The sequence below is a fragment of the Podarcis pityusensis genome, assembly GCF_964106645.2.
Source record: "Podarcis pityusensis genome assembly, chromosome: 2".
Taxonomy (NCBI): domain Eukaryota; kingdom Metazoa; phylum Chordata; class Lepidosauria; order Squamata; family Lacertidae; genus Podarcis; species Podarcis pityusensis.
This window is the reverse complement of record NC_138029.1, coordinates 99,919,021-99,943,045: the sequence shown is the minus strand read 5'-3', so window position 1 is coordinate 99,943,045 and position 24,025 is coordinate 99,919,021. Positions and strand designations below refer to the sequence as shown.

Sequence of the window (24,025 nt, the reverse complement as noted above, 5' to 3'; positions counted from 1 at the left end):
CCAAGCCCATGAAACTGAATGTGCGTCAGTTGCAGGTTTCCTGTACATATTTAAAAAGAAACTAATGTGGTTGAGAAGGGAAGCAAGACTAATGGGGACTGAGCATGCCCAGTTGCCACAGAAAAACATAAAAAGAAAAATGGAAAATTGGCAGTGGTGGAACGGCCTGGTTGGAGGGAATGGCTGACAGAAACATTGAGGAGGAGAAGCTGCAGCCTTTTGTTGTTGCCCCCCTTTGCATTCCCTGTTAACGTGTCCCTAGCGATGACAGCTGATTTTTTTAAAAAAAGCTCATGCAACAAAACAGGCCCCCGTCACACGGCAGGTACCAACTGTCATCACATAAGGACACATGCAAAGAAATATTTGCCATGTGAAACTGACCAGATTCTAAGAAAAAGGAATCTCTCTTCCTCTAGCTCTCTTTTATGAAAGAGATGGACGTGGGAAATTGGATCCAAGTTTGCAATGCAGATGCACCTCACTTTCTGAGCCGCTAAAGCACAATGTGTCAGACGCCTTGCTTCCAGGTAGCCTGTTGCACATCTCATCTGCATCTCCCCCAGCCCTTGAAAACAGGTGCAGCGAATCACATGAATATTCGAGCTCCTTTCCTCCTGCTCTTTGCTGCGCTCTTCTCACAACAAAAGTCTTATCTGAATTATCCCATCCCCACCCCCACCCCTTAAAAGCACACTAACTCCCAGAAAAGCCAATCCTGTAGACCTGCTGGCCGTGAATATGATGCAGTCCGAGCAGGAGAGGGAAGAGGAGGCCCCCATGCGCCACAGTTGCATGGATTAGCCCTGAGGGTGACACAAACCATAATCTCTTATCATTTTTCACCTTCCCCGGTTATTACCGTCATCAGGCTTGCTTATCATTCCTGAATTACTCAGGGCACACAACATCCAAACGAGCGCTTTTATTTAAGCGGCTGAAAGTGATATGCCGAGAAGTAACCATTCATTTTCTGGCAAACATACTCTTTCATTTACAGTTCAGTCATAAAAGCCTAATTCAATTTAGGGCAAAGCGGGATATCATTTAAGGTCCATTGAATCCTGAAGGTCAGTATTCTTTCTACCACACACTCTTAAGATAAAGCCTAGTCTTCAGGAACTTAAAACCGCTTGGACATTTTAAAGTCGCATATTCATCCTGCAGAGCAAAAGGCTGGCGTTGCTTGGAGACGGGGCATGAGGAATGCTGCCACCAACAGTTAGACCTGTTCAGACCCAGCTAACTGATAAGAAAATACACAGAACCTTTGGTCCTTTTCCTTTGCTTGTCTTGTTTATCTGCTACTGCTTCCCAATGCTAGTCGAACCACACTAAACCACTGAGCCTCTTGGGATCAGGTCGGCGGTTCCGTTGCTCTGCCCCAGCTCCTGCCAACCTAGCAGTTCGAAAGCACACCAGTGCAAGTAGATAAATAGATACCGCTGCGGCGGGAAGGTAAACGGTGTTTCCATGCGCTCTGGCTTCTGTCACAGTGTTCCACTGCGCCAGAAGCAGTTTAGTCATGCTGGCCACATGACCCAGAAAGCTGTCTGTGGACTAACGCCGGCTCCCTCGGCCTGAAAGCAAAATGAGCACCACAACCCCATAGTTGCCTTTGACTGGACTTAACCATCCAGGGGTCTTTTACCTTTTTACCTTACCCAGCCCATGGGATTTGGGGCTGCTGTTTTTCCATTCTGAGAAATAACATCCTAAAAATTAGATTTGTTACTGAGCTTTTTTAAAAGATGCACGCAACTCCAAACCACCCACCCACCAAGACAAATTGTGCTTCTGTTCGTGATTTCCTCTCCCTACAGGCACAAATTCTGGATATTAATCATGAAAACTTTTCTTCAGGCAGAGACTGTTACAATACGAAACACCTGCTGGCATTTATCAGTAAGTTATAAGAGTTAGGTTCAACATTATCAAAATCCATTGCGGGGTGGGAGAAATAAGAGGCTAAAAGAACAATGAAACTTAAATATCCCTACAGGTAGCACCAGAAGCCTTCCAAAAGGAAGCCATAATCATAAGTGAAATTTTAGCAAAGAGAACCGCAGGGTGCCTTCAGATGCCATCAAATCAGATTAAATAACAAGAGTAAGAAACAGGTCAGGTCTGTTATAGGTTTAAAGAAACACAATTAACCTTGACCTTCCCAAACGATTGTAGAATACAGGTGCAAGTGAAGGGTTAGGACACCGAGGCTACAATCCCATGCATTTTCAGGCAACTCCCACTGAATTTGGTGGAATGGTTTCAAAGCAGGCATGCGTCAGATTAAACTGCAAGGATGCAATCCTACATACAGTGGTACCTTGGGTTACACACGCTTCAGGTTACATACGCTTCAGGTTACAGACTCCGCTAACCCAGAAATAGTACCTCGGGTTAAGAACTTTGCTTCAGGATGAGAACAGAAATTGTGCAGCGGCGGCGCGGCAGCAGCGGGAGGCCCCATTAGCTAAAGTGGTGCTTCAGCTTAAGAACAGTTTCAGGTAAAGAACGGACCTCCAGAACGAATTAGGTACTTAACCTGAGGTACCACTGTATGTTTATTCAGGGGCCAGTCACTGGGATTTGCTCCTGAGTAAATGTGAACATCTGACACCTAAGAATCAAGAATGACACTGAAGAATGTTAGAGAGAAGAAACCTCTGGTTTTTTATCACCCATTACTCCACCCACTTGTCCTTGACCCCACCCACTGTTGACCTCCCACCGTGGCACCACTATCTTGTGACTACCGGAAGCTGGTCCAGCTTGGAATGCAGCCCCTAGGCTGAGACTAATCGCCCCACTCTTAATTCACAAATTAATTTACTGTTGCACCACTTTAAAAGGTTTCGTTGTCGTATTTATAGTATTCTAGTCATCTTTGTCTCAGTCCCATCTTCCCATGTTTTGATATTGTAGGGATTTTGTTTGACACCTTGCGTCTCGACTAGGGAGGGGGGGAAAGTGGGGAATCTTAAAATAATAATAATAATCTCCAGCCTTTTCAAGACTGCCCTTTTCTAAGCCGAGCATCTGCCTGTCTCTGCTCAATGACAGGCAGTCAACACTGTTAAACAAGATAGGAATAAAGCAGATGCAATGGAAGGTTGTCGAAGGGGGAGGTTTTTATTTTGCTCATTAAACTGTCTCGGAGACCTCCACGGACTTCAAGCAGGTGTCTGCCTAGGCAAAGATGCTCAACTGCCGGGTACAACTTGCAAACTTGGGACCCACCGCTGGTTTCCCCAAGGATAAGTAAGTAGGACAAATGTGTTGTGTTTGTACTAATAAAAAATACTTGACGAGCATCTTCAGGTCTCCTTGTCACAACACAGAGAGACAGATTTAATCAAAGTGTCCGTCAAAGTGTCCAGGGAACTCAAAATTAGCAAAACCTTCAGATACCCTCCTTCCTTGTTTATTTGCCTGCACTGAACGTTCTTAAAAGGCATCTTATGTTTATGGTGCCTGCAGGAAAGCTCCATGTACAGACCAGATGACCCCCGGGCTCCCTTCCAATTCTACAACGCTATGAGACGGAGGCCTGTTTTGGGAGTGCAGCAAACAACGCCTGCTGCCAAGCACCAGCAGATCAGGCCTCGCTGGGCACAGGTGACATGATCAGTACAAAAGCCCCCTGACCCAACCACTAAGTGCCCATTCTGCCCAGCCTACCAGAACTTGTGCCATGTTCACAGAGGCGAAGGAGTGTACAGGTAGTGCGGCTGCCTGGGACATTTTAAAATGTCACACGGCATTTTTGCCTTTGGGAGAGGTGACACCTACTTCTGGCCACACCCACCTGTTCCCAAATCATGGTGGGAGTTTATACAGACCCCATGTCAACACAGTGGCTCAGTTAGATCAAGGATCCGGAACTTTTGCTGGCCAGTAGGACAGATCTTTATCACCTCACCCCCTGTCAAATTTGACAAGTGGGGAAGCCCAGCCACCTGACGTCACTATGCTGCCAGGCAATGCTATTCTTTGAAACCAAGGTTGTGGGGCCTTCCAAATAGGCTGTTTGAAAGCCCTGTTGCAAACAGACCTGCACTGCTCCTTGATCCTCTGATTTTCTGAGGTTTAAAGAGCAACAGGGGGCTGCTTGCAAAAGGGCTTTCAAACAGCCCAGCACACTACTCTTTGAACCTCCAGTTTTCAGAGGTTCAGGAAGCAGCATGGGGACTGAGAAGTGCTTTTTCCAATGGATGCTACTTCACTCTCCTGGTGCAAGGCAAGCTCATACCACCCATCAGTGTGCCTTGCTCCAGCAAAGGAACGATGGGAGTATCTCTTTAAGCTCCTGATTGGTTGGGGGGGAGGTTTGAAGCCCTGCCCTCACCTGAAGTCATTATGACATCAGGTATAGGGCAGGTGAGTGTGGCTTACCCAAAGCAACCTGGGGAGACCTGGAAGACCTAGTCTGGCCTGAGAGCAGAGCTCCCGCACTCTTGATATAGATCAGGCATAGGCAAACTTCGACCCTTCCAGATGTTTGGGACTATAATTCCCATCATCCCTGACCACTGGTCCTGTTAGTTAGGGATGATGGGAATTGTAGTCCCAAACATCTGGAAGGCCGGAGTTTGCCTATGCCTGATATAGATGGTGTCATTTTCCATACCTTGAGCTGCAAACTCACTAGCAGCAAGTTTCACAGGCAATTGCATAAAGCTACAATGGTATTTTTAAAAAAATGCCTGCTTTACTGTCATTGGGCCAAAATATGCAGCAATGGTTTTGAAAGCCGGAAATGCATTATGAGGTTGCTTTAAAAAAGCACACACAGCCTCTGAACCACCTAATGAACAGCTTTACGGGGATTATGTTTGTGAAATTTTAATATGCAATGTCCAGCAGCCTTCATTCAAATGAGTTAATTTTCTTAACCCAGAAGTACAATATATTGGCTTCAGGCTTCAAAGCCTTTAACTGGCAATGAGCATTTCTTTCTTTCTTTTAATGTAACTCGTATAAAGGCACTGAAGATACAGGTGTGTCTGAATTTCAGAATAAAGATGCACATTGAAGAAGAACTAAATGGAAATACAGCATCATCTTTCACCTAGATGCAACTGAACAAAACTCTGCGTGTCCCTGGAGGAGCTATCGTGCGAAAGGGCCCTAAAAATTCTATTATGGTTATTCATTTACTTTCCCTGAATCCTAAACAAATTGGAGCAAAGGGGGCTGTGAGTCACACGGGTTTTACAAGGATGTGCTCCTAAGATTGGTTCATGCGGTGCCTTTAAGTTTGGGGACTTTCTGGCATGGTTATGAAAGTGCATTACATGACTGGCCAACGTTGCCAAATAAGTGCTCTAAACTTCACTACAGTGGTACCTCAGGGCAAGTACTTAATTCGTTCTGGAGGTCCGTACTTAACCTGAAACTGTACTTAACCTGAAGCACCACTTTAGCTAATGGGGCCTCCTGCTGCTGCCGTGCCTCCGGAACACAATTTCTGTTCTCATCCTGAAGCAATATTTCTGGGTTAACAGAGTCTGTAACCTGAAGCGTATGTAACCTGAAGCGTATGTAACCCAAGGTACCACTGTACATGGAAGAGTTCCTTTTATGCACTCCATACCTGCCCTGCCACTTGAGGTGGGAGACGATTTTGTCTACCTGGGCTCCACCACAACCAGCAACCTCGCTATCGAAGCTGAGCTGTGTCAACATTTCTTGGCATGGCTATTGTTCCCCTGTTGTAATAAGAGAAAGAGCGGCCACTGTGTCCTAATGCAATCTCTGTGTTGGGAAACTCCTGGCTAAGAGGCTTCAATTTGCTGGATCTTCCTGGCAATCATTTGGCATAATGACCCATTTGCCGTCTTGATCTCATAATGCTCATAAGAACACTTACCAGATTCAGAGAGAGTAAAGCAAGGAGCCATTAGCAAGCCCTTCCCTCGAAATACGCCACCAGAGGAAAGCCTTTTGAGGCTTGATGCCAAAGAAACAGATCACCCAGGGACCCGAATGCGGCGCATGAATCATCGGTACATAACAGGGGACCAAGCATTCTTCTTCAGCAAACACGATTACTGAGTGAAGGATTTGACACCAAGGATAATGAATTGTGAGAGAGGTTCTGCTTTGTGTCTGAACATAATCAGCACAACACAAGCTACAGGGAAGTTCTGCCAATTTTTTTTCTCTCTCCCTCTCTCTCCTTCTCCAGTGAGGCACACAGAGAGAAGCATGCCTCGCTCCCAAGTCACTTAGAGGGCCTTCCGCAGTCCCAAATTCAAAACAAGAACAGGTTTCCAAACTAAAGACTGTGAAGGAGAGCTTGCAAAAAGCTGCAACGGTTTACTGACGTCCAAGAAACAACAACAACATCTGACTGGGCTGCCCCTAGCCACTCTGGGTGACTTCCAACAGATTTGAAAATATAAAACATCAAACATTAAAAGCTTCTCGATACAGGGCTGCCTTCAAATGTCTTCTAAAAGTAAGATAGTTGCTTATTGCCTTGACATCTGATGGGAGGGCATTCCACAGAGTGGGCACTACTACTGAGAAGGCCCTGCGTCTGGTTTCCTATAACTTCGCTTCTCACAGTGAGGGAACTGCCAGAAGGCCCTTGGAGCTACATCTCAGTGTCTGGGCTGAACTATGCGGGTGGAGATTCAGGTATACAATTCAAGTATACAGTGCCGAAGCCATTTAGGGCTTTAAAGGTCAATATACTGGGAATCAGGTTTTTTCTCCCCCAGGGGGTAGTCAAGGATATGCAGTACTGGCACCTCTTTTAGTTGTTAATAAGTGTGACACTGACCGTAACAACTTCATGCTGGGAACCAATGTAGACCTCTTAGGACCAGTGTTTTGTGGAATTCCAGAGGCATGTCTATATCGCCATTTATGGTTTCCAAGCTCTTGCAGCAAAAGCAAGGGCGAGAATGGTTAATTTCCACTTGGCAGTGCCATAGCTTTGTATCAACCAAGAGGCCTTGTGGAGAGAGGGCTAACATGAGAAGAGCCCTGCTGGGTCAGATCTGAGGATCAACCTGGCTTCCCACAGTGGCCAGCCAGGTTATTCCAGGAAGCCCATAAGCAAGTCATGCTGACAATCATTCTCCCATGGTGTGACAGCCCCTCAGCAACTGGTATTGAACACAGAGGCTCCATTTAACCGCAATTGCACACCCATGGCATTCTACAATCCACTTCTAAACCCTTGGTTATCGCCTTGTCCTATGGTACCAGTATTTCTCAAACTTGGGTCCCCAGCTGTCGTTGGACTACAACTCCCATCATCCCTGACCACTGATCCTGCTAGCTAGGGATGATGGGAGTTGTAGTCCAACAACAGCCGGGGACCCAAGTTTGAGAAACACGGGCTTATCCATTCCTTTGAAAAGTATTCCCCTTTCGTCTGCCCTTAATCAACAACCCATTAATTTGATTAGGTGGTGCAGAGGGAGAAAAGGGCACCTTTATCCTCTTTCAAAACACCACAATTTTTTTTTTTGCAAACTTCTAGCACATCCTCCAAGCTGCAACCCCTAGCTCCACAACAATTTTATTTATTTATTTATTGGATTTATATCACACCCTTCCTTCCCAAGGAGCCCACTCATCATCTTACATTAGAACCTGTCTAAACAATGCACCCACAATGGGATGTCAATGAGGAGATTTCACCCCTCCCATATCCAAGAATCTCCTGAGGAGTCAGCTGATTCTCCAGAGAGGAGGCGGCGTGTTCTGCTCTCTACTTATTCTGCTCCAGCACCAAATCAGTCAGTCAGTCAGTGTCGGGGGGGGGGGGGGAGAGAGAGAGAGACTGAGTGTTAGAGATTGTGTGTAGAGATAAGGTTGCTGCTAAGAGCAGCTGCAGACACTCAGTGCAGTGCAGCATTCATTTATGCTTAGACCTATTTAGCTCTGTATATAGTTGTATTATAGTTGTAGTTATAGAATAAAGAAGAAATTCTACAGAGCTGCTCTCCGAGTTGTTTATATACTCTGCTAGAGTCTGCTGTACTCTGCTGTGTGACGACTGTCTTCTTGTTGGAGTGAATCCGGTGCTCACAATTCTAAGCTGTGAGTCCACAGCACTTTGACCTGTTCCTGAGCAGAAGGTGGTCTCTGGAAGTGCTACCCAGCTCGCCTAGCCCAGTCGGGGCTGAAGTGTGTGAGTCCAGTTGATGGCACTGGCTCAAGGGCGATGCTGACAGTCAATAACTAGTGCTTTTGTGCACAGTTGTTGAAAGTTTCTTTGATTTTGTGGCAAAAAACAAAAACAAAAAACCCCCCAACAAAACAACACTTGCAATTTAAATGTAGCATTCTCAGACAGGTATTTCTGAGGTGGGGCTCTGTGAGGGCAGGAGAGAAGGAATTATTTCTTGCCGTAAGGTACACGTGTTAATAAACTCTTTTTTCCCCCTGGTCATTGCAAATCCTGTATCTGTTATTCCAGATACGTCAAAAAACCCAAAGCATTTTTAGTTTGTAAGAAATTATATAAAAGGGACAAGTAAAATTATGATTAACAACCTAGACAGTTTCATATGGTGTGATGCAGTTAACTGAAGAATGTTGCCTTTGAGAAAGTCTTTTCACTTGTATGTAGTAATTAGACACTGAATTAATTAAACATTTTTATCAACACATTTAGTATTTCACATACCCTTTTGAAAAGGCTTTGGAATATTTGGAGAACAAAGAACATGCATTTTAAAGCACTAGCTCTTACTTCTTTCAGCCTCTCCCGATCCAGAAACTTTTAAAAACTTAGTTACAATTGCAACATCCCTTTGCAAAATTGAAAGCTTGTGAGAGAATAGCCGAAGTATGCTTGGCTCCATAAAACAAACCATGTTTAAAGACGAGAAAAGGCATTTTGAAGTTTTGGCAGACAAATAAATAAAAGAACTTGACAGCTTCTTTTATCCACAGCATTATTTACTGCTTTTACTTTCAGCATGACTTAACTGGTTTCATCATACATAAGAACAAGATCATATTTACATACTAAGCCTTAAAAGCTACTTCTGTGTAAAGTCCAATTATTAATTTTTGTTCCTGTTGTTGGTTGCTGCATCAATTGGTCGTGTGGATCGGTCGTCGCTGCAGCAATTGGGCAGGCAATTTGCAGCTTCTGTTGGAGAGGCGGATACAAGAGGCGGATTTTGCGGTGTGTCTGTCCCCCCTCCCCCCAAAAAAGCTCAATAACTCTGGGTAATCCCCTCCACAAAAAAAGCTCATCTCCCCCCATTTTCTTAAATTTGAGTCTCCCAAAATAGGGGGAGTCTTCTACACGGAAAAGTACGGTAAGCATTTTTATTAAAATCCACACTTGTGCTTGCTTGAGCACCTTCTCCCAGGAAACCTGCTATGTAGCTCTGCATCAGAACAAACAACAATTGAGTTTTCCAATCCACAAATGGATTGCCATTTGTTGTGATTTAGCACTAAAGAGTGGGTTTTCCAGGGCAAAGCAGTGGGACAAAGGCAAAACCGCTTGGACCCATGCTTAGAAAGCACGGGGCAAGTGGAAAACAAGCAAACAAGACCTAAGGCATGTAGGATCTGTGTTAGCTGCTTGTTGCCAAAGTCTGGGTGCAGATCATGTTATCATGGCCAAGACCTGCTGGCCTTACATTGCTGACGACAGCTGATCATTTTCTATAATGCATTCACAGAAGAATTTCTGACTGCCTTGACTCTAGAGACAGGTTTTGTACAATACAGAAGGAACAGGTAAAAAAGAAAGGACTCCTAGACAGTTAAGTCCAGTTGTATTTGACTATGGGGTGTGACGCTCATCTCCGCTTTCAGGCCGAGGGGCAGCAGACAGCTTTCCGGGTCATGTGGCCAGCATGACTAAATTGCTTCTGGTGCAACGGAACACTGTGACAGAAACCAGAGTGAACGAAAATGCCGTTTACCTTCCTGCTACAGTGGTGTCTATTTATCTACTCACACTGGCTTTCAAACTGCTAGGTTGAGAGGAGCTGGGACAGAGCAACGGGAGCTCCCCCTCAATGTTCAAAATTAGCTAGGCGCCAGGAACATTTTGCACCCATCATTCTGCCTGGACACTGAGGTCTTCCTCCGAGGGCCTTCTGGTGATTCCCTCACCGTGAGAAGTGAGGTTACAGAGAGCCAGACAGAGGGCCTTCTCAGTAGTGGCGCCCGCCCTGTGGAACACCCTCCCTTCAGATGTCAAGGAAACAAACAATTATCTGACTTTGGAAGACATCTGAAGGCAGCCCTGTTTAAGGAGGTTTTTAATGCTTAATGTTTTGCTTTTACTATTCTGCTGGAAGCCACCCAGAGTGGCTGGGGGAACCCAGCCAGATGGGTGGAGTATAAATAATAAAATTATTATTCTGGTTGACCACTGTAAGAACAGGACGCAGGATTAGATGGGCCATTTGCCTGATCCAGCAGGCTCTTCTTCTGCTCTTAGCTTTTCCAGTCCTTTAGCACCCACCAAGATTCCCATCTTACCTATTACTAGTAGTAATAAAGGTAAAAGTAAAGGGACCCCTGACCCTTAGGTCCAGTCGTGACCGACTCTGGGGTTGCGGCGCTCATCTCGCTTTATTGGCCGAGGGAGCCGGTGTATATCTCCGGGTCATGTGGCCAGCATGACTAAGCCGCTTCTGGTGAACCAGAGCAGCGCACGGAAACACCGTTTACATTCCCGACAGAGCGGTACCTATTTATCTACTTGCACTCTGACATGCTTTCAAACTGCTAGGTTGGCAGGAGCAGGGACTGAGCAATGGGAGCTCACCCCATTGCGGGGATTCAAACTGCCGAACTTCTGACCGGCAAGTCCTAGGCTCTGTGGTTTAGCTGAGCCCCTCTGGGGTCAAAGCTGAGGAGAGCTTTGACCCCAGAGGGGAGAGTGCAGGAACTGTGGCTGTTGGAACTGTTGGTGTTCCTGAACAAGGTGCAATGGGTGTTGCTGACAGGGGGAGGGAAGAACAGAGTTCAAATCTCCCCACTGATGATGCTACTGGGAAGCATGGAGTAGCATTGAGTGCTGTCCGATGCTACAATTGTGGACAGACTGGGCATCTACAGCAAAACTGTAAGAAGCCGCGCCAGTCAAGAAGAGCAAAGAGCAGCTCTACGAAGCCTGAGGCGTCAGGCGAAAGCCGTTCCAAGTGCCAGGTGAAACCTGCAAAGGCTATGATGGCGAAAGGAACCACGCCAGATGTTGGGAACTCGTTCATAATTGACACGGGCGCAACGGTTCATATGTGCCCGCACAGACAACTGTTTTCGACGTTGAAGAAGCAAAGCTTCGCTGTGAAACAGGCCAACGGTCAAGAGTTGGAAGCAACAGGAATTGGGACTGTGTATCTTGAGAGTCTGAACTTGACTATAAGTGATGTTTACCTGGTTCCAGAACTGAAATTTAATCTGCTGAGTGTGTCGCAGATTGCAAAGAAAGGACTGAAACTGACCTATGATGCTAAAAGCTGCAAGATCTACAAAGATGGAGAACTGTTTCTTACTGCCAAAGAGAAAGATGGACTGTATTTGTTGACTTTTGATCAAAGTGATTACATGAAATGTAATTCTTCTGACTCTAACGAAATCTCTCTTGCAGGTGTGACCAGTGTGAGCACCAGGAAGGTGACCAAGAAGGTCGACAGAGCATTTCAGCGGGTGTATGCTGATGTGATTGGTCCTCTAGAACCATCTAGAGGCAGTGCAAAATATTACCTTTTGTGTGTGGATTGTTTCACTAATTATTCTTGGGTTTATATGATGGAGAAACCGCAAGAAACTTTAGAAAAGTTTCAGGAGTTTTGTGACAAGGTTAAAAGTATGCATGATGCTAACATTGATTGTCTTTTCACAGATGACAAACAGGTTTTTCTGTTACAGAAGTTTCAGAAGTTCCTGGATGGAAAAGGGATAGACCACAAAGTTGCTGTTTCGACCGAAGCGTGGAACAGGGGGGGTCTGTGTTAGAGTGAACAAAGAATTGCAAAAGGGGATGAATGCGCAATTGCTGAGTTCACATTTGCCACATGAATATTGGGCCGAATCGCTAGCGTCCTATCTTCATGTGTGGTTGAGAAAGGTCTCAACAGAGTTGGGATGTTCTCCTTTTGAGAAGCTGTTCAATAGAAAACCTTCTGTTGCCTATTTTAAGGTTTTCGGGTCTCATGTGAGAACAGAAGCTCCAGGTGTTCGTTGAGCTCTTAGGAACTTGGCCAGCATCATCTTGGCTCACCCCTTCTGGGGTAGTTATCCATCCAGACCCTGATGAATAACTTTCTCTGGTCAGGGGAGATGAGTTAGGCAAGTCTCCCCCCTTCTTGGCATCCATTTTGAATCCAAGCCTCTCTCACTTTCAAACAAGCTGTAAAATCCAACAGTTGTTTTTTTCTTTCTCACGCAGGCAAACTGCAAGTTGTTTACGCTCTTTTGCACCTGGCAGCTAAACTCTGGCTGCTATGGAAAGTCCCTTCCAAGGGCACGTAAACTTGTAGCCAAAACATTCTCTGATTTTGTTTCGCTTTCCCAGGCTCACACTCACAGTCCAGCCCCTTTGCCAGTAACTTTCCAACTTTCCGTTACTTAGCAACAATGCATTTCAATAGGACAGTTTATCAACCACAAGAATTTGTGGAATGCAGGCTTCAGCCTTTAAGCTGCAGGCCTCTTCCTCCCGGAGCTCTTGTTTTCGTTGAAACGCAGCTCCGTGAACCAGTGAATTAATCAAACTGCGTTCACACTTTTAGCCCGAAATGCAGCATACCTTGAACTTTGTTGCTCTGGAAAACACCTCTTCTTTCCACCAGCTGTCTGTTGAGCCTCTGGCTTCTTTCAGACGCTTCTCTTCCTCCTTGGAGCAGAGGAGGACAATCCACCAGCCTCTCATGCAGATGTCCGATGAATCGCAACCATCCTCTGCTACCATATGTTAGTATCTCAGCTCACAGTCAGAGGTAAACTGGCCTCCCCCGGGCAACTGAGTGAGATACTTGATGACCTCTCCACTGCGTCTCCCGGCAGGCTAGGTCATAAACCGGCGATTTCCCTCATTAGATGTGAGGAAAACACACCCTCTGCTTCTCTGCTTCTCTCCCTCCCTGCATTCTCCCCAGGGAGGGGAAATGAGACAGACAGGAGTCCTATTTACATGTTTTATTCCTGTCACTCAGCAGTACATAGAAATGCGACCGCACCCTTCAGTCTCCATCAGAAGAGTCACAACTCCTCCCCTGTACTTCCAGCACAGGTCAGATGACACACTGAGCTAACATCCGGTGCTCAGTACAGAGAATAGGCTCCACCTTTTCTCCAACAGTACATCTGCAAACCATAACATCCTGTTTTGCATTCCAGCCATCTGGAGCTGGCTTTTGCCTTGGTGCTTTTTCCCAACAAACCCACAGCGCCACCCGCGTCCCACTAGTAGTAATAGTAGTAGTTTAATTTCTTGCCCACCCTTCACTCTCCCATGCCGCGTCTGAACCACAACTGCCTGTTCTCACTTCCAAATCCATCTATCACTATTCACTCACACACAATACTGGGTTAACTTGGGGCCGATTTTAACCCAGGATAATACATTGTGCAAGCTATAGTAAGAATTGGTCTATACAAAAGCAGGAAAAAAGTATTTGCAAGGCCATAACATATTGATTCCCCTTGTATTATTTAAAGAACATACTGGTATATTACACAGAGATCATCTGTGTTCCATTAAAACAGCTAATGGCAGTTTTAATTGAAATAAAGCTCTCTCTGCAGTAAAGTAGCCTAAGATTGAATTGCAAGGAGGAGGAATTGACCTCAGAGAGTAAACTTGCAGCTGAAATTCTGATCACAAATAAATGCTACCCTAAAAACTATTAAAGACTAGTTTTAATCTCATTTGAAAACAATATTAGTATTATAGTTGATTCAGCATGAATATTCATTTTCTTCTCATTAATTAGTAGAGAAAACAGATAAGGGCTTTGCTCAAAGGCCCTTTTATAACTAAAAATCTAAAATAGATTTAAAAAACAAAACCCAACAACCTATGTTTATGAATGATATCAGAAACAATTAGTTCAAACTAAGCCAAATAACATTTTGGTAAAATGGCATTAATAGGACTCCAGCCAATTAATTAGTAGCTCACTCAATTCATATATTTGTTGGTTAATTGGTGTGAGCAAAGACCAAATTTAAACACTGAGGTTATCAATTAAGAACACACACTCATTTAAAATATATTATTTCGTTCAGGTGTGTTACTTTTCAAGAGGTAGCCTGACTGAGGAAATATTAATTAATTGTGTAAGCAACTGTAAAATGATCAGACTGTTTAGTTAAATCTGCACGAAACTGAATTTAAATGTCTTTTTTTCTTAAGCGCAAAGTCTCTTTGTTTCACAGGAAGCGTAAGAGGCACTACCCACAGCCTCATTCAAAGGAGGGAATGCCTCCTATGAAAGCACTTGTATTAAAAACCATTATTTCTAAAACCTGTTGACCAGTTAATAAGAAAAACCGGTTTTCGTGATCAAAACATTGCAGCCCTAGTTACTATGCTTATGAGCTATGTAGCCCTGTACTGGTGTTTTTATATATGCCGGAAGCCTCCCAGAAATGCTGGGGAAGCCCAGCCAGATAGGTGGGATATTATTATTATTATTATTATTATTATTATTAATGCCATTGAAGTTTGAAAATATCCAGCTTACTCTGCACATTTACCCAGCTCGCAATTCACAAACACAGAGCGAGTTCCTTTGCCATTGGTCTTCTCCTCACAATCAAGTTAAGACTTCTGGAAACATACGTTTCTCTTTTGTTCCTGTGGGGTCTGCGTTCCAAAAACCAGGGGCATAAAAAACCCCCACCACCACTGCCGCTGTGTTGTTAGTTGCATATTCAGCCATTGCACAAACTGATTTCAACTTCTAACAATGCACATGTCCAGCGTTCGAAATTTGCCAGGCACCAAGCGCATTTTGTACCTACAGTGGACGAAGAGGCAAGGGAACAGGTACCAGTTCCAGGCAACGCCACTGTGGGAGCATCACAACATCGTGGCCCCAACACAACATATTGTGGCCCAAAGCCAGACTTGCTAAGAGAGAACCTATAGAGAACAAAAGCTTCAAAATACTGAAGTGAAAGATTCTGAAGCCATCTTTCTTAATAAAAAAACAACAACAACAAATTGCTTGAAGCGGAAATAAATACTCTTAGTTTAAACTCTCATTCAAGTTCACTACACAACTAGATCGTGGCTTATGCTTGCTGCACATGCATAATGTATATAAGGCCTTTATGAGCAGGAAAAAACCCACTACAGTAGTACCTCAGGTTACATACGCTTCAGGTTACAGACTCCGCTAACCCAGAAATAGTGCTTCAGGTTAAGAACTTTGCTTCAGGATGAGAACAGAAATTGTGCTCCGGCGGCGCAGCAGCAGCAGGAGGCCCCATTAGCTAAAGTGCTGCTTCAGGTTAAGAACAGTTTCAGGTTAAGAACGGACCTCCAGAACAAATTAAGTACTTAACCCGAGGTACCACTGTATTTAGAAAAATGAAATGTGACCATTAGCAGGGGCAGTGGGGGGAAGAGGCTTCAGGATCGACGAACCAACTTAAAAAATTCACAAAACAAACCAATTAAGAAGCCAGTCGTAATGCAAGATGTCATGATGCACAACACAGCTATGTGGAAAGGAAAGGGGTGTTATGCAGTTGTCTAGACAACAATTTTTCCTCCCCACAGAATGCACAAAAGGAAAATGCTACCCAGTTTAGAACAACAATCTGTATGTCTTAAGCATTTGCAGAGAGCATTCATAATTGGTGACCTAATTATGATTTGGGGAGGGCAGCTCAAGCATCACTAGAGGATAGAAAGGAAAATATTTTATTTTATTTTAAATAATCTTTATTAGTTTTTCAATTAGATACTCCACATACACATATTGTATTACATTTTACATTTATACTTGCTCTTCAGAGCTGACTTCCCTCCTTCAGAAAGGAAAATATTTTAAACGGCCTTTCCTTCTAAACAGATTTTAGGTTTATTAAATGGTAATTTACCTTCCTTCAACATTTCAAGAAGACAGCTATATTTAGGTTCTGGTAAGTATGCAAATAAACTTAAATGCAACTGACTGATCAGGTAAGAGACATGATTGAAAAGAAAAAAAAGAAAAGCAAGATTTATTTATCGCTTCCATTTCAAAAATTTATATTCTACCCTTCAAGGGTCAATTGGGATTTCCAGGGCAATTTCAACCAGTTGACAGCTCCAGACATTAATCATTTTTATAATACGTTTAAAATGCAAAGACCTTGGCAATATTTTGCTTCTTGTCCATTCTTATATGAGGTTGCAATGTTATGCGTATTTATTTAGAAGTCCCGGGGAACAAAATAAGACTTGCTTCCAGGTAACGATTCAGAGGCTTGCACTGTAAAAGTTCTACCTTGACGGACGAGAAAACAAGAACGAAAACCGGCAATGCGGAATCATGGCATCATAGAATCTTAGGAGTTGGAAGGGACTCCAAGGGTCATCTAGTCCAACCCCCTGCAATGCAGAACTCTCAGCTAATGCATCCATAACAGATGGCCATCCAACCTCTGCTTAAAATCCTCCAAGGAAGGAGAGTCCACAACCTCCTAAGGGAGTCTGCGCTAAAAACCACGCCACCAGTAACATTTCTTATATTGTACCATTGTTCCATCCAGCGAGGTACTATCTACTCCAGGCACCCCCAAACTTGGCCCTCCAGATGTTTTGGGACTACAACTCCCATCATCCCTAGCTAACAGGACCAGTGGTCAGGGATGATGGGAACTGTAGTCTTGGAGGGCCAAGTTTGGGGATGCCTGGTCTACTCCGACGGGCAACAACTCTCCAAGGTTTTAGGCGGGGTTCTTTCCCAGCCCAGGAAAAGACACAGCAGGCCTCCTGTCTACAGAGCAGATTGCTCTATAGTCCTTCACACCACTTGGGCATGAGAAGCTTCCATTTGTCCAGTAAAAGGTAAAGGTAAAGGGACCCCTGACCGTTAGGTCCAGTCGCAGACGACTCTGCGGTTGCGGCGCTCATCTCGCTTTACTGGCCGAGGGAGCCGGCGTACAGCTTCGAGGTCAAGTGGCCAGCATGACTAAGCCGCTTCTGGCGAACCAGAGCAGCGCACGGAAACGCCGTTTACCTTCCCGCCGGAGTGGTACCTATTTATCTACTTGCACTTTGATGTGCTTTTGAACTGCTAGGTTGGCAGGAGCAGGGACCGAGTAACGGGAGCTCACTCCGTCACAGGGATTCGAACCACCGACCTTCTGATCGGCAAGTCCTAGGCTCTGTGGTTTAACCCACAGCGCCACCAGCGTCCCTAGTCATCTAGTAAGCATCCCTAATTCATCTTCCAAACAGGGTAGGCTAAAGTGTGAAATGCTAATGTGGGGACTGGAAACATGGGACCCATCCAATGGCAAAAGGGGGGGGGGCAGGACAGAAAGAAAGAAACAGGGTAGTAGAGAGGGAAGTGGATGCCCCACACAACTTTGACTCTAGCCTCACCCACTGCCAGCATGTAGCCAACCCCCAAGGGAATGCAGTCATCTCCAAGTTTCCCTTCCTCTGCTAAAAGCATAGGAACCAATGAATTAGTAATTTGGAAAGGACAGGGAATGAATAATTGTGCTCCCCCTCATCCTCTTCAGACATTCAGCATGAATTCACCCAGGGGCAAATACCCAGCTGATACGTAATCGCCATTAGGCTACCTTCCTTGCGTGTAAGGCTACCAACCCATTCCCACTTGCCCAAGCGCATGTTTACAATGAATGCCTGAAGAGGGCTTCTGTGTTTTATCCTAAAAGGCAGCCGAGAAAATTAGCATGCAAATTCCAACATCATCATCATCATTATTATTATTATTATTATTATTATTATTATTATTCCATGTTTGGAAATCACTGCAGCTGGATGCAATAAAAAAATTTGGAGGACTGCGGAGCCCTAGACTGTGTACAGTGGTATCTCTGGTTACATACACTTCAGGTTACAGACTCCGATAACCCAGAAATAGTGCTTCAGGTTAAGAACTTTGCTTCAGAAATTGTGCTCCGGTGGCGCGGCAGCAGCAGGAGGCCCCATTAGCTAAAGTGGTGCTTCAGGTTAAGAACAGTTTCAGGTTAAGTACGGACCTCCGGAACGAATTAAGTATTTAACCCGAGGTACCACTGTATAAGATAACAACAGCTCCAAGTTTCCATAACTAATAAACTGGACATCAAAACTAAAGAGGGGAACAGGGAACTTCTGGCCAATAATCTCTCTTTTTCAAAACAAAAACAAACCACAGACATACACTGTAAAAGAATTTCATGTGAAACAATATCAGCATCTTTAAATAGGAAATGATCAACAGAGAGCAGAAGGCTATATATTCTGGAGTGCCAGTGAGGGCACGCTCTGTAGAATACCATGGTCTTATAGCAGAATATAATGCAGAGTAATAACGTCTGTAATCATTTGGTACCAGCTGCTTTCAGGGACAACCTTGGCTCAGTAGACGGAGCTTCTCAATTAGCAAAGGAAGAGCCCTGATGCCACAGCTCACCTATGCGTGCAAGGATCCAACCATGACGCTTCTTGTTTTCTGACAAAATGCAATGCTAAGAGCACACATGTCCTTAGGATTTAATGTACACCTGGGCTAGGAAGATTGTTAGACCTGTAAGTCAATGAAGACCAATTAACAGCATTTGCGCCGCTCCAGGTGGTGCAGTTTTCAGCATCCTTTCATCCCGCTAAATGTTTTTACTTTACCATATGTCATCAGTTATGCATAAAAACCAACAGCTAACTATCAGCTTTTTACCTCCAGCGGAACTGGAGTTATGTAGTGAAGGGTGGGTCACGTGATTTAGGAAATCCAGCAGATGACTGCAAGAGAAAATATGGTGCAAACACACCTACGGACCACTGTGTACCCTTAGAGCAGGCGTCTTTGAGATACTGTAGTGCAATAGCACCTAGGCCATTGTTGTAAGCATATACCAGACTCGTGACTAGATAACGTTGCAAGCATATTCTGAGAGAGGGGTGGATCTGGCCAGCCGCTCCTATGAAAACCATCTTCCACAATGGAAGATCCACCATGAATTCACTAGGTACAGTCATGGGGAAAAGAAAGTGCACCCTCTTTGAATTCTGTGGTTTTACATATGAAGTCATAATAACAATCACCCGTTCCTTAGCAGGTCTTAAAATTAGGTAAATACAACCTCAGATGAATAACAGCACATGACATATTACATCATGTCATGATTTATTTAACAGAAATAAAGCCAAAGCGGAAAGGCCATTTGTGAAAAACTAAGTACACCTTAGGATTCAACAGCTTGTTGAACCACCTTAAGCAGCAATAACTTGAATTGTTTTCTGTAGGACATCATCAGTTGTCCATGGCTGTGGCGGAATTTTGGCCCATTCTTCTTTACAACATTGCTTCAGTTTGTTGAAGTTTGCTGGCATTTGCTTATGCACAGCTCTCTTAAGGTCCCGCACAGCATTTCAATTGCGTTGAGGTCTGGACTTTGACTGGGCCATTGCAACACCTTGATTCTTTTTCAGCCATTCTGTTGTAGATTTACTGGTGTGCTTGGGATCCTGGTGCATGACCCAATTTCAGCCAAGCTTCAGCTGTCGGGCAGATGGCCTCACATTTGACTCTAAAATACTTTGGCACAGAGAGGAGTTTATGGTTGACTCAATGACTGCAAGGTTCCCAGGTCCTGTGGCTGCAAAACAAGCCCAAATAATCACCCTTCCACCAACGTGCTTGACAGTTGGTATGAGGTGTTTGTGCTGATATGCTGTTTGGTTTTCACCAAACATGATGCTGTGCATTATGGCCAAACATTTCCACTTTGGTCTCATCTGTCCAAAGGACACTGTTCCAGAAGTCTTGTGGTTTGTTCAGATGAAACATTGCAAACCTAAGCAGTGCTGCCATGTTCTTTTTAGAGAGAAGACGCTTTCTCCTGGCAAGCTTTTCAAACAAACCATACTTGCTATCTTTTTCTAACTGTACTGTCATAAACTTTGACATTTAACATGCTGAGGCCTGTAGAGCCTGAGATGTAACTCTTGGGGGGGGGGGGTGTCTGTATTTTGCAATTTCTCCGAGCACTGCACGGTCTGACCTTGGGGTGAATTGCTGAGACGTCCACTCCTGGGAAGATTGGCAACCGTCTTAAATGTTTTCCACTTTTGAATAATCTTCCTCACTGTAGAATGATAGACTTTACATTGGTTGAGAGATGGCCTTATAACCCTTCCCAGTTTCATGGGCAGCACCAATTGCTTCTATAAGAGCATTGTGTCGCCTTTCGTCCTTGGCATTGTGTTAAAACACACCTGAATGCTCCACACCAGCAAACTGTTGAAACTTCAGCTTTTATAGAGGTGGGCACTCTTGCTGATGATCAATTAAGCAAGAGCATTTGATTAGCAGCACCTGTCTGCTTACTTAGCCTCTTAATTCCTATGGAAGCAGTAAGGGTGCACTTAGTTTTTCACACGTGATTTCTCAACTTTGGCTTTATTTCTGTTAAATAAATCATGGCACTATGTAATATGTCAGGTGTCGTTGTTCATCTGAGGTTGCATTTACCTAATTTTAAAACCTGCTAAGGAACAGATGATTGTTATTATGTCTTCCTATGTAAAACCACAGAATTCAAAGAGGGTGCACTTTCTTTTCACCATGATTGTAAAAAGGTAAAGGTAAAAGGACCCCTGACCATTAGGTCCAGTCGTGACTGACTCTGGGGTTGTGGCGCTCATCTCGCTTTATTGGCCAAGGGAGGCGGCGTACAGCTTCCAGGTCATGACTAAGCTGCTTCTGGCAAACTAGAGCAGCGCACAGAAACGCCGTTTACCTTCCCGCCGGAGTGGTACCTATTTATCTACTTGCACTTTGACGTGCTTTCGAACTGCTAGGTTGGCAGGAGCAGGGACCGAGCAACGGGCGCTCACCCCGTCGCGGGGATTCGAACCGCCAACCTTCCGATTGGCAAGTCCTAGGCTCTGCGGTTTAACTCACAGCACCACCCATGATTGTAGGTTTGACAAACTCTCTCACATATCCTCACACTTATGCAATATAGGCTAGATATGCACTGCCCCATCCTACAGGGTTACAGTTAGCATTACTGAGCTTATGCATGTTACGGTAAGTGCTTTAGGCTGCCTCACTGCTACTGCTGCTGTTATTCTCCTATGAAGTGTCAATTTAGGCACAGAGCCAGAGTTCACCAGGCCTCAGTCACAGAGTTTTATCTGTGATGTCAAGACACACCCTTAGAACATCAGAACTAATGAACTGAGGGTGCAAACTCCACACAGCCACATTTATTCTGTTAAACGAAAACGCAAGAGGTCAGTGGGCATGTGCCAATGCCACAGCTTAGAGGGCCACCCGCTGTCAGGCACCCACTGGCAACCCACAGCCAGGCAGGGGGTCAATCGCTGACCTGAGGCCCCTAGGCCAGTTCCCCTATTTCTTGAAGGTAAAAGTGGCTGGTGGCAGGACCACCATCACAGCCACGGCTCAAGGGAAATCACATTCCATGAGCTGCTCCGAAATATTATCAGGAAGAAAAATTAAAAACAAAAGGGAGCCCTGAAGTAGAAAAAGCATTAAGAGAGATCCAAAGGGAGTGGGGGATGGGGGAAGAACGAATGAAGATCAAAGAATATGGTGATGGAAGACAGGAAGAGAGCTGTTGTGTGGGGAGAGGGAAAATAAGAGAAAAATAAATAAAAGGCCAGAACTCTGGGGGCAAGGACAGGAGTTGTTTGCATGAGCTGCAATGGCAGAAGAGGATTTTTAAAAAGGAAAGGTTGATTGTGTGGCTATGTTGGCTCCTAGGAACATTGGAAACTGCCTTATTCCAAAAGTCAGAAATCAGTCCATCGAGTTCAGCATCATCTACTCTGACTGGCAGTCAGGATTCCCACTAGCCTCTCTCCCAGCTCTACCAAAAGATGCTGAGGCTTGAATCACAGACCTTCTGCATGCAAAGCAGGTGCCCCTGTACTGAGCTACGGCCCTCCTCAGAATAGCCCACCAGTACCAACCCCTGCCTAACCTGTGATACAGAAACAGCAGGTGCCGCCACCACAGATAAGAAGGCCGCTAAGGGCCTCGTTCTCTGTACAGTGAAGGTGACAGAGTGGTCACTAGCTCTGTCTTCTATCCACGCACTTATTAAACGTGCAGCAGAGGGGCCCGTTCTCTTTTCTAGCTACCGTGCAGTGACAGCTGAAACACTTCCTCCTTTTCATTTCCTTCAACAAGCAAGCAGGAGTTCAAGGAAGCCACCAGCTCTGCTTGCTCTGGATCAGCCTTTCCCACCCCCTGGGTCCCCAGATATTGTTGAACTACAACTCCCATCACCCCTAGCTAGCAAGGCCAGAGCTCAGGGACGATGGGAGTTGTAGTCCAACAACATCTGGGGACCCACAGGTTGAGAACCGCTGCTGGATGGTTTAGATCCTGCTGGGGCGAGCAAGCGGTTTCTCCTCCATCCACCCACCTGCCCTCTGGGCTGTGCAGCGGAAAGGGCCAGCACCACAGCATCTTAATGAAGTCCAAACCAACCTGATGGCAAGCTTATTAGCTGCAGCCTCCTGCACCGGATGAGCAAAAGGTAACAGAAGGGAGCTACAGGGAGCTCCACTGCCTTAATTTTCCCATGGCAGAGCCAGACTAGCACCAGCGAAGGTGCAAAGAGGTCAACAAGTATTCCTTAAGCCACTTAAACCAGGGCTTAGCTGAGATTGCCTGTATGAGCAAGGCAAAGGGAATTGCACCCACTGGGTGGCAGGATGAGGCTCCTTTACGGGAGTCAGGGGATGGACATGTTGCCAAGAATCTTTCAAAGTCTAGCCCTGGTTGGTGCGGTGTGGTTTGAAAGGCGAGGCATACAGTAACTGCCATTCAAATCAGTGGGACTTGCTTCCGAGTATACACCCCTAGGATTGTGTATCAGAGCGAAAGCCTGCTGTTATGCGCTTCGAGTGTTTTGAGCATGAACAGAGTGCCTTTCCGTTATCACTGCGAACGGGTCCAGTATATATATATATATACACACATCAGCACAGGCTAAATAAGGAATTTAAACACGCTCCTAGAAGAAAAGGCCGAGAGGAAAGCCGAGCTCGCAGAACTGCCACCGGGATCCCTTGCCCAAGAACAGCAGCAGCAGCAGCACCCAAAGGAGACCCAGGGCAGTGAGGGAAAGCTCCGCCTAAGCCTGGCCAGCCGCTCCAACCCTCCGCCGGGACGCTGCGGCGCCAGGGCAGGAAAGCCGGAGACGCCGGGAGAGGCCGGGCGCACTCACCGGGCTGCGCCTCGCCAGCAGGGAAGCTCTGAGCAAAGCCAAGTCCCGCAGCGCTGTCCCAGCCTGGCTTGCCATGGGAGACGCCATCTTAAGTCGAGCCACACGTGGGCAGCGAGGAGGGGCGGCTGCCTGAGCGGAGACAGCCCAGGGGGCGGCCCCGGCGAGGAGGGCGAGGAGGCGGAGACGGCGGCGGGCGGGGAAAGGAAGGCGCCGGCGCTGCCCGCGCGCCGTGGCGGAGGCGTCTGCTTGAGGGGAAATGCGCCCTCGCAGACCTTGGAGACCGCTGCTTGGGGACGGAATAGTGCACCTCTTTCGGAGAGGAGTAAGAAACGGGGAGCGGCTTGCCTTCGTCTGCTTCCAGCCGCTGGCCCGCGGCGACCTTTGAGCCACTCCAGTGGCCCCGAAAAGCGCCTAATTAATGCCACGGCGACCGGTTGCACCGCCTCGCCGTGCTTCCCCCGCGCGTAAAAACGCACCCGCGCGCCATGCCCAGATTCACGCTCCAGGGCAATTCTGTGCTGCTTTGAAAGAAGCCCACTGGCGTGCCTAGGGTGGGACTGAAGTGATGCAGTTGTACATACATGGGGCTGATCTGCACAGGACACCTTGCTGCAGCCGGAGTGATGCTCCTGTTCCCCCT

General features: G+C 45.8%; 1 protein-coding gene across 1 annotated transcript in view; it reads right to left on the bottom strand.

Moving 5' to 3' along the window:
• Positions 1 to 23,535, bottom strand: part of SUCLG2 (succinate-CoA ligase GDP-forming subunit beta) — a 218,403-nt gene extending 194,868 nt beyond the window's left edge. Inside the window, exon 1 of the mRNA XM_080995832.1 lies at positions 23,386 to 23,535. Within this exon, the coding sequence (XP_080851958.1) occupies positions 23,386 to 23,472 (87 nt within the window). The 5' untranslated portion in view covers positions 23,473 to 23,535. The remainder of the gene's footprint in view (positions 1 to 23,385) is intronic.
• Between the last annotated feature and the right edge of the window lie 490 nt (positions 23,536 to 24,025).